The sequence below is a fragment of the Dunckerocampus dactyliophorus genome, chromosome 3 (assembly GCF_027744805.1).
Source record: "Dunckerocampus dactyliophorus isolate RoL2022-P2 chromosome 3, RoL_Ddac_1.1, whole genome shotgun sequence".
In the NCBI taxonomy this organism is placed as follows: Eukaryota; Metazoa; Chordata; class Actinopteri; order Syngnathiformes; family Syngnathidae; genus Dunckerocampus; species Dunckerocampus dactyliophorus.
In genome coordinates, this window is record NC_072821.1 from 19991503 (window position 1) to 20002840 (window position 11338).

At 40.7% G+C, this 11338-nt stretch overlaps 1 protein-coding gene across 1 annotated transcript; it reads right to left on the bottom strand.

Annotated features, from left to right (window-relative positions):
- Positions 1 to 802: 802 nt before the first annotated feature.
- On the bottom strand, positions 803 to 11133 carry ercc5 (excision repair cross-complementation group 5). The gene is made up of 15 exons (XM_054771215.1): positions 10946 to 11133; positions 10670 to 10845; positions 10432 to 10547; positions 10245 to 10346; positions 10104 to 10149; positions 9737 to 9883; positions 9454 to 9658; positions 7475 to 8299; positions 7162 to 7397; positions 6617 to 6736; positions 6211 to 6424; positions 4644 to 4788; positions 3268 to 3468; positions 3106 to 3190; positions 803 to 1321 (listed from the first exon to the last, which is right to left on the bottom strand). The coding sequence occupies exons 1-15, from the start codon at positions 11031 to 11033 to the stop codon at positions 803 to 805; spliced, it is 3225 nt and encodes a 1074-aa protein (XP_054627190.1). The 5' UTR covers positions 11034 to 11133.
- Between the last annotated feature and the right edge of the window lie 205 nt (positions 11134 to 11338).

The following is an 11338-nucleotide window of genomic DNA, read 5'->3' on the forward strand; positions in this document are numbered from 1 at the left end:
GTAGCTTTAGGAGCACGGACAGGGTCACAGAAATAGAGCTGAAAAGAAATGGAACACTCTCAGCCTCACTGAATGACTGATGTGAAAACTGAACTACAGACATTAAAAGAAAAAAAAACATAAAAAGGGTTCTTCAAAAGCTGTTGTACTGCAAATGTTGACTGATTTGCATGTTTACAAGCGCTGTAATGACTACCGCAAAGGTACAGCATATTTCTTACTCTTTTGTTTGCAAGCAGGACACTTCCTGGATCAATGAGAATGGTGAGCAGATGGGTCATTATGATTCTTTAGAGTGGACTGTCCAATTTATTCTATAGGGACTCAAGTAAGTGTATTAATTAAGCACTACCACAAAAAATATTTTCTGTGAAAAAATGGGTCAGCAAAGCCAGTGGCAGCCTGCACTGTACTTTCACTGTCGTCTAAATTTAAAAAAAAAGTAATCAGGTAATGTATTCATGATTACAATTCAATTCATAGACTGTATTATTACATTACAATTATACACACAAGGTGTTTTTTTAAAAGTCATTTGTAGTCGTAGTAGTAGTGGTCTTTCAGCTTCTCCCATCAGGTGTCGCCACAGCAAGTCACTCGCATGATTTAATTGGCTTAGTTTTGACACCTGATGCACCTTCTGACACAACCATCCCACTGGAAAACTACAATGGCTGTGTGCCGGGACCCTAGGCTAAGAACTCAATCCATGCCCTCCTCCCAAAAGGCAAAAGCGTGGACTCCTGCAACACCAGGGCAAGTCATTTGTATTACATTATTCAGCAAAAAACAATTAATGTTTTCAGTTTTTCTTTCCCCTTCCTCTTCCTCTCCTGCTTTTCGCACCACATCCTCTCACATTTCCCTTAAACACAGATCGGGCAGTCACCATCGCAACTTCAGCATCGTTGTCGTCTTCGCTGTCCTCGCCAGAGCTGCTGTTGCTCTTGATGCTCTGTGCCGTGTTCTGTGCTACTGCCGTGGTAACCTTTGGCAGGCGTGACTCCTGGATGGTGCGGGTCACATCGTTCAGAGATGTAATCATAGTTTCTTTACTTCCCTCTGAACCCAAGAACCCTCCTCCGACCACAGATCCTTCCTCTTCTCTCACTTTTCCATGTGAAGCTTTCCCCTGGCTCTGCTCTATTGTCTTTCCCCTCTTGGATTTGGATGGAGACACAATTTCTTCCTCAGACTCCTCATCTTCCTCCCCTTTCTCCTTTCTTTTCATGCAGGTGATGGCCCGGCGGAGTCGCTGGCTTCGGATTGCCTGCTTTTCTTGTTGCTCTATGCGGAAGAATGTGTCTATCCTCAGCTGAGTCTAGGATAAAACAGTGTAGAAATGATGCAAGGCTACAAGGTGGATGGATTTCCATTCCTACTTGGAATGGAGTCTCTCAGTACGACATCGACCCAAATTAACTCCTAAAGTTCAAGTGATCCTTGTTGTTGAGTAGCTTTTAAATAGTGTACAGTGTATATATATATATAGCTATAGTTATAAGATATATTTCACTCTTTACTTCTTCTACTGTCAGCTGTTACAACTGATAATGAATTATCTGTACTTTTAGCTAGAATGGAACTGTTCTTTATTACTTGTTACTCTCTTTTAATATACTAGAACTATAAATGCATGGTTCTACATGACCACAAATCATACATACTGTATCCCCTCAGTATGTGCACATACATTCCAGTAAGCAAGTACAATGACAATGCAGTGTAAAATCTATCTATGGTGTGGAGTTGCCCGAGGGAGAGGGTTTGTGGGGGCTAGATGAGCATCACCCAATTTGTATAATTGGCCATGACACAACTCAGGCCAGAGTGGAGATTTGTGTTTGTGTGTGGACGGGTAAAACTGAACTTTTTGATTTGTGTCATAAGAAATGTAAGACATAAGCTCATGTTTTTAAACCTTACTTGACGACAAAACACAAAGTTATTGATTATGGGTGTTAGTTTCGCCCATGCGTGCGCCTTATAACACAAAGGCGTGATTAAAAAAAACATGAATTATGTGTGCTGGGCTCCATGTAACTGTGCACTGATTTTAAAAATAATGTACACTTCACTGTACAGCTAATATCTCATTGCAGTCGTCCACCATTTATCGCGATTAATTGGTTGCAAACCTGATCACGATAAGTGAATTTCTGCAAAAGTAGGATTCAATATTAAGAAATGGAAGATTTTTGTAGTTAGAGTATAGGAAACCTGTTTATGACCTTCTAAATACAATTTTTAACATTAATATCAGAGCCCAGAAGACATGAAGTAACATCCCGATAGTCACCTTTATACTCGCATAACCTAATATAGTAGACATGATAAGCGATAATAAAACATACTGTAACTCACATTATACACCACTGCTGGCTTTGTTTACACCACATTGCACAACTCTTATGTGGAGGCTACGGATCTCTGCAGGAACATAAGAGACGGCCGCTGCTTTAAGCATAGCAAGCTACCGGGCTAACTAGTTAGCCTCCAATTTATTTATTCTAAACTTAAGAAAGGGTTTGAAACTGAGTCGGGAAGAAGGACAATGTAAGAAGCTAAAAACGTACCACTTCCACAAAGAATGGGAGAAGAACGTTTTTCACTGTGTCATGTCGTACTCTACATCCATGGTTGACTCTATGTGCAGTGCAACTTAAGGTAATGCTATGTAATGTCACGTCTCATCGATGTAAGATTACTACTAGTGACCAGAATACTACATATGACTTGTCTTTCAATATTTTTTGACTATTAAGAGTTCATAGTCAACGGTTAAAAGTTACATGTCATTTAAGTTAGCGCTTAATCGTTGTTACCCATATAGAATGGCATTTCATGTTGTGTGTCGACTTACCTGTGATGAAGTTGGCTGTGGTATGTTAGTATGAGGTGTAGTAAGAAGCAGAGGTACGATGCCCGCACAGAGTAGCGCCAAATCTATCTGTGGCGGTCCAAATGTACTCATGGCGGGCCACCACAAATAAATGTAATTGTTCTACACCTAGTAGGAAAGTTGCTAACATCAAGAGTAAAAGGGAGTAACGTCTGAATGTCACACCCCAGGGTGCACATACCACTCGTTCGTGAGAAAGTTACCTGCTGCATGTTGAGCTGCTTGATCACAGGCTGAAGGGTCTCCGTGGTTTTTTGACCGCTCCAGCCGAAACGAATTTGACAGAAAGTAAAAAGGGGCCGGTCAAGGAAACTGTGCGCCACCAGTATTCTCATGCATTCATTCAATCAAGAGTGAAAAGATATTCTTTGATCATGTCCAGTTGTGGGCGTCCCCAGCTGAAGGAGCTGTCCGACTGGTCGACAGCCGGCTGCAAGTAAGCTTGAGCTACCGCAGGGTTTGGGAAGCCAGGCTGAAGTTTGAGCTCCCTGAGCTTCTTCTTCACTTTGGTGTCCCGAGGATTAGCGGTCAAACGCTTTTTCTCTTGAGCCTCTGACCACCATTTGCTACGAAGACAAAGCCATATTATAACATATAGCTAATACTACAGCCATTCTTCATTGTGTTCAGTACAGTTGTTAATTTTAGAAGAAAAAAAAAGCATATTAAAATTTTGAATCAGCTTAATCATGGTTTTAATTAATTAATCATGATTAATCACCATGTCACACTATGCTACCTTATATTACCTTATCATATTACCTTACCTTATCATTTTCCTACGTATTTTAAACTAGCAAAGAGTACATTTGGAATACAGGAAGTGAACAAATGTACTGCAATTGATGTGAAATGGCCGGGTGGTAGGATTAAATAAACTTTGCTTCTTCATACTCCTTTTTGGACATGTAGAACAGTAAATTATACTATGTGATGTATTCCAATGTAACTTGTATGCATGTTCAAAATATTTTAAACCATTACCATAATCATGTCTAAAATATGCACATTTTTACTGTATTTTATTGAAAGAAAGATAAATGACTGGGCAGGATTATATATATTTGTATGTATTAACAGCGCCAAATTAACTTCAAATTTAAATCAAGTTAAGAGATGGCACACATGTCTGACAATCTATTTACTTAACACTGGTTTCTTTAATAGCAGAATATTTGAATCAGACTTTAACTGTGTTATTATGAGCAATGAGGAGTTGTGTTCAAATACACCACTTCATTTAACTTAAATTTACATTTAGAGTGAATTTACAAAGTGAGTGATAAGAATATCCACTTATTGATTTTCTTTGCATATCTGTTCAGGCAGTGGTTCTCAATTATTTTCTGTCATGCACCCAATGGGAGACAGAAATGTTTTCGCACCCCCTTCGATTTGAAATACTATGGAGAAATTGATAATATCTATTTATTTATCTGTACTGTACAGACTGAACTCGAAACTGAAACCAGCAAAATGGAGAGCAGTGAAGCGTACAAACGTATTCAAGAGTCAAACTGCATGCCGAGTATGACAAATTCATACATGTTGATAGGTCTGCACTAATATTGAAAGTCCTCCCTGCCTCTCCAGATCCCCATGCCCCCACCACCCCTGCCCGACAGCTCCTCACGCCCGCCCCACTATTTGAGAAGCACCGCCTTAAGGTGTATATAGATTTTGCTAAAATCGGGTTTCACCAATTTTGTGATTTCTTATGGAATTGAATCCTGAAACACACCAGAACTCTGTTAGTGGCTCCAATCCGGGTCCCGGGAACTCGTTGAGTATTTCCATGCCAGTCACATACCCAACCCCGGGCACGCCCTCAGTGTAGTCACTTCCCAGCAGGTATGCCAGGTTGATCAGTTTTGTTCTGTCCAAACCTGTGTTGGAAAACAAGAACGAGACAGAGACGGGACATGAAGAGGACAAGCAACATAATTACAGTTCAGACATTACATCACCGATAAAGCTGACTACACTGACACCTGTTACTGACATATGAGATGTAAACATATCAGATGGTGGGCTGTGTCTTCATAGCAATTTGTCAACACAATTTTGATTTATTACAATGTATGCATACATAGCCTTGGAACTAGAATAACAAATAGTATCAAAAACAAAATTGGAGCTTTAGGATTGCTATACAGCTGAAAAGGGTACCACGGGCATTCTTCCATCTGTACAAGCGCTTGCACAGACATGGCTATCTGCACTTTGGACAGTAACCTGACGGAATTCATTAACTATCGTACTGATACGTATAGAAGACTAGTCTTTTTCAAGACCTGTTTTTAGAAAAAGTATTTTTAAGACAAAGACAAAAACAAAAAACGCCAAATGTATATTTTTAAAAGATCATGTTTTCAATATTAGTGAAATGACTGGGAGATTGCAAAAAAATTAAAACTAAAATCTGAGCTGTCTGATGCCTTTGCTTCATTGATCGCCATTATCTTAAAATGATCATCATAACTTCACCAGTCTGCTAACTTACCCAACATTTAACCCAATTTTTTGAGCTGCTGACCAAGGTCACTGGCGTGTGTGTGTGACAAGAAGAAAACCTTTGACTTGCTTGGGGAAAAGTCATTTGGTGCCACCTGTTGGTTTGCATGTATAAATCTAAGACGGCAAGGAGAAGACGACCAGACTTTTTTCCAGGAAAAAAAAGCCAAAAAATGTTCATATTGTCTTATATTCAGGTCAGTACAGTACTTCCAACTTTGTGGCAACCGCATTTAAGCAGCTAGCATAAAGTTACAAACGGAAGAACATAATGTCTCAAGGACACTTGGCCTGGGACGATAATAAATAAATTAATTAATCACACAATAAATGAAAATGAACTTGATTATTTTGCCGCCCTTAATATCTTTCCATGTGTATGCGTGTCTGTTGTCGCCGTCTCCCGCCTCCAAACAGGCAGGAAGAGGGTTCACTCTATGCATTTGTTCCACAGACCATCGAGATGAACCGAGTGAGCCCTTTTGTCAGTGATACGGTCTCTTTGTCTCGGTGGGTGGGGGCGGGGCCGCTAGCGTACACACACAGAGTGCTGAAGAGTGTAACGTAGTAGAAATGAAATTAGTAGACTGCAATATATTGTCATATTTTTTTTTTTTTATAGATTTTTTCATTCTACTTTTCTTAAAAGTAATGTTCAAATCTTGTCTCGTTCTTGTAGACCCAATCTCGTGTACCGTCTTGTTTCATGAACTTAGTTTCTCGTGACACCCCTAATTATTAGTACTGTATTACTACTTAAGTAAACACTGATTATAATGATGGCAGCCACTGACCCAGTTGGTTCTGAAGGTCACTGTACTGGTAGTGCTCCACATATTTGTTGTGGCTGAAGAAGTTCTTGTAGACGTGTCGCCCTCCAAACAGCCAAACATCAGAGTCGTCAGTGATGGTCCCGTTAGTGTGGTCGGTTCGGTCTAGTGCAGCGCACTGCGCCTCTGCCTCCATTGGCGCCACAAGGAATGGAATCCCAAACAGCCGCAAGAGCTCCTGGTACCAAGAAGACAACACTCACGCACTTTATTTACACGCACATTATGTTACTAGCACTGTTGAGGAGAGGTGCCACAAACATTTACTCAGCAGGACACCAGAAATTAATTGCATCACAGTAGAAGTTATGATGATTTGAACAAATACTGTTTGTATTTCAAAAAAATGTTGATGTGTTCTTCGGTTCACCTGGCTCTCCAAGTACATCTGCCCTGTGACCGTGTTGGCCATCCTCTCCTGCTGCTGTTTCTGCTCCCTCAAGCTGCTCTGTTCCACCTGCAGAGAACTCTCGAGAGACTGCAGCTCGTCCTGCAACACAGAATGCACAACCACTGCATTAGCTGAGACACGGTGTTGGAAGACAGCTACACAAACACTTCATACACTGGAGGAAAACTTTGATAAACTAGAAATATGCGTACAGCAACAACAGCAATGTATTCCACTAAGCATCTCTACATTGCTGTGCCATAAAAGTGGTTCAACAAAATAATCTAGTATAAATAATAAGGTAGGCTTAAGTGAAACCGAAACTGAACGTATGAGGAAAACACGTTATATAACTTCATCGATGGCAGCAGACTTTGTGGAGGGCCGACTATGAATCTAATATAGAATACAAACATATATATATATGGCATCAGATGTGAGGAAACCAATAAAGATGATTTTACTTTAAATATGTTCTGGGTTGGTTACAGTTAGTGTCTGATTTAGTATTTTATGTCATTTACCACATCAAAATCTTCCCATTCATTGACTGAAGGAGGTCTACATGCTTTCTCTTTTCCCTCCTCCAACTCTTCCCCCTCTTCAGTGTGTGTTTTGTTGTCTTTTTCTTCTTCCAATTTCAAAGACTCTGCAGGACTGACAGGGGCATTGGGCCAACTTTCCGCTTGCATGGTCTCATCTTCATGGACCGCCTCTGCATCCTCTTCAGGTTTCTCTTCTGATACTTCATAGAAGCTGTCTGGAATAAAGAAAAACATATTTAATTACTCTCAAGTCAGCTGTTATGAATCAGCCTGCTCTTAATCCAGTCAGCACCTTCTGAGTCACTCCCGTCGTCACGATTCGTCTGTGGAATAGCGGGTTCATTATTTTGCTGCTCAGCGTCTCTGGGAGGTTTTCCATGCAGCTGCACTGACACACAAGCAGCCGTTTCAGGATGGGTGTGATGTGCCTTCTCAAACATTAATCCCTGTGCCCAGTCTCCTCTCTCATCAAGTATTTTTATTTGACTACAACTTCCAGCCAGCTTGGCTTTAAGCATCTCACTCCTCTCCCCACGGTCCGATGCTTCATTCAATTCCTGAAGATCTGCTGCAAAGTGGAAAGCTTTATTTCTCTGTCCGATTACTTCGTCCATATCTTCTGAACTAATGTCTAACAAGATATCAGGTACATTTATGGCTGGTGGGTTCTTTGTAAAGTCAGACTTTTCTTGGGCTACATCTCTGATAGGTTCTGTCTCTTCGTCAGAACTGCTAATTACTATTTGTAACTTGCTGCTTTGAGTCTTGCGCTTTGCTTCATCCTCGTCCTCCTCAGCCAGAGCTTGTTGGATGGCGAGCAGCGTACGGGGAGAAATGTTACCATCTCTCCTTTCCTGCTCCACAGTTTCCACATCTGAGTCGTCACTCATAGCAGCCTGGATAGCCTTCAGTGTGCGAGGCGAAGGGGGTGATGCTTGTGTAGATACTGAGGGTTTACAGTCTTCTGAACAGGAAACTTTCTTTTTATCTTCTTCCTCAGACACCGGACACCAAAGAGGCTCTGGTTTGTCCACTGCTCGCTTTTTAAAGGTTGAGTTCCCAGTCCAGGCGGCAGTGGCAGGCTGGTTCTCGGGGGGCTTTTTACATTTGTTAGAGCCTGCATAGCAAAAAAACAAAAACAAATCACAGTTTTGTCCTATCTCTTAGCAAATCAAAAGCATCAAAAGAAGCATTAGTCATCATTAACTTATACTTACAATTTATGCAGCCCTCACTTGAAATGAGCTGTTGCAAGGACCTGCTGGCACCTGCTACCTCTCAATGACTACTAAAGGTTTATATATACAGAATGCTAAATGCATTTATTAGACCACCAGTCTGTGTAAGCTTTATGCCACCGCTGCCCTAAATGAACAGCATTGATAATTACCAAATCATTTGTTTGCCACATTTCTATAAAGGTTCATACACCAGTATGTAAATGTTCTTTTAATACTGAAATATAATTATTATTGTTACCCATGTTTGTATACATGTACAGTACAGGCCAAAAGTTTGGACACACACACAACACAACTCCATGGTCCCAACCCCATTCATAAGGCAAGAAATTCTACTAAGTAACCCTGACAAGGCACACCTGTGAAGTGAAAATCACTTCCGGTGACTCATGAAGCTCATTGAGAGAACACCAAGTGTTTGCGGCGCTACCAGAAAAGCTACTTTGAGCAATCTAAAATATAAGACATATTTACAGTTATTTCACACTTGTTTGTTGTGTACATAATTCCACGTGTGTTCACTCGTGTGTTCACCACGTGTGTTCACTCATAAAAAAATTAAGAAAACAAACTGAATGAGATGGTGTGTCCAAACGTTTGTCCTGTACTGTACTTTTACAAAAAAGGAAAGTATTATTTCTTGATTAGTTCTTCTTCTAATTTTTAACATTCCTGAACAGAAGGAATTTGTTTTATTGTTTCTTACTTCTCAGAGAAGCACAATGAGCCAGCTCAAGTTTGGGTATAAAAAGGTTCGTTCACTTTGACGTTTAGATTTATAAAATATTAATTGTTTCTCGTTTTTATGACAGGTGGCTGTTTTTTTACACTTCTCTTTCACCATAAGTCCACAATTTTTACACGTTTGTTCAGCAGTCCTTGAATGCACCACAGTTGTGTACTGTGACTGGCTCCACCATGATTCTATAGAGTTTTGGTTTTGTGAGTGTCTATCTTTACATGATGCAAACAGTTAAAAAAAAATCTACCCATTGTCTGATATCCTGTTCCTCTTGGTTAATGAACTCACCTTTAATAAGGATGTAGTGGGAGTTGTCTTCTGAAACAAGTCGACGTGACTCCACGTCATGACTCTCCTGGTCCTCTCCATAGACCTGTGCCATACTGCCAGCACTGCGCTGGTTCATCTCTTTCTCCACTCCCTCCAGATGTTGATTCAGCTTGTTCCTATGCAGTAAGCCGGCCAGCTGGTACTGAGAGAAGTCATCAGAGAGCTAGGAAATAATTAAGAGGTTAAGATGTTTTTACGAGTCTAAGTTGCTGTGCAGACTCGGAGAACATGGCTGAAGTACCTGTGGAGGTGTGTGGTACAGGGTTCGGCGTCTTTTGGAAAACTCTTTCATGTCTTTGAGTATCTCGTGTTTCATTTCCAGTGGAAGGCAGGCAAACTCCTCAGAGTTGATGTCCATGGAGTTGGGGTCCGCATACATTTCTTCCACCTGAGAGACAGCAATATCATTATATAAAAGTTAGGCTGGGTCTTTATGTAAATTATCTAAGCAATATGAACACATCTATACTCACAGGCCACATCATTAGGTATACCTGCACAATCTAATGACATTCAATACATGTTTCCTCTTTTGTACAATATTTGGTCATCCTCACAACCATATAATTCTTAATTTATCTAGTGCAATCGTAAATTTGACCTCATACCTGCTCAACCACATCCTCACACTCTTTCTCTTCCTCTTCCTCTGAACTTTGACAAACAGGGAACACAGCATTTAAATTACAGCTTGACATTGAGAAAAATCTGATTGAAATAGGGTTACGTTTTTTTCCTGGGCTTCTCACCTGCTTTTCCGCTCCTCCTCTGCAGGTGGCAGAGCTGGTAGAATATACATGTCATCCACCTCATTTCTCCTCACAGTGGAGAGGCTGGGTAGAGGATCCTTACTGAGGAAAGTGTAAATTCAATGGTTTGATATTGTAGTTTGATATTGACACAATTTGTAAAAAAGGCATTGTATTTGCTTTTTACTTGTTGTCTCCAAGCACAGCTTTGATAGCTTGTCTCTTCAGGAATGTCTTGAGGAGCTTCTCATTAGTCTTTTTGGACTCTTGGCTTAACTCTTCCTTCCTTTGCCTCCTCAAGGCCTAGGCAAGTTTAGTTTATTTATAGAGCACAATTCATACACAAGGTAATGTAAGGCCTACATACAGTTCCATAAAAACCGATGTAGATGTGTCTCAATTAGGGAGAAAAGGCGTGGACCTACCAGTGTCTGTTTCTTAAGTAGCGGAGCATCCCCATCAAACACAAAAACTGGTCGGATGCGGAAAAAGAGCAGTTTGCAAATTCGGTGGAAGAGCGTGAGGAGGTGGGCGTTCTTGACACTGTTGCCTTCACGGTCCCGCACCCCTTTCACTGCCTGATTGAGCCATATACTGATATCTAGTGGTGTCATGTTAAGTTTCATATTTAACAGATCAATAGCAACAAGACATTACACATGAAACAAAACTTGTTGATGAGATGCCTCAAGTTTGGATACCAACAGCAAGAATCTTTCCCTCCAGTGTCTCGGGATTGACGGGTTTGCCTGTACTCTCCAGCAGCCTCCAAAGTCCGTGCACTCCCATGGCTCCTACTGTAACAGCACAATGTGAGCAGAATCAAGCTATAACAACACAGCGATACAAACTATGCACCGTCTTGACAACAATACCACTGTCCCAGTGTCCTCCCAGCAACAAGTGACAGTACAAAGGTTCCGTTTAAAACATGAGTCGTTTCTTTGACATTTTCTTACTAATCCCCAAATTACCGCTCTCAGGCTGCTCTATTTGCGACATTGCTCAACATAATCTACGCACTATGAAAAAAAAATCTATACAATGATATAATATGACTGTCAAACTTAATAGGTTTTTAAAATTAAAATAGA

What these genes read in the sequence shown, in the direction of transcription:
- ercc5 (XM_054771215.1), bottom strand. Translation starts at nt 11,033, where the DNA reads ATGGGAGTGCACGGACTTTGGAGGCTGCTGGAGAGTACAGGCAAACCC. An exon ending in CGACGGGAGTGACTCAGAAG is followed by an intron (nt 7,398 to 7,474) that starts GTGCTGACTGGA and finishes TCTTTATTCCAG; the next exon opens with ACAGCTTCTATGAAGTATCA. An exon ending in AATGGGAAGATTTTGATGTG is followed by an intron (nt 6,737 to 7,161) that starts GTAAATGACATA and finishes TCTGTGTTGCAG; the next exon opens with GACGAGCTGCAGTCTCTCGA.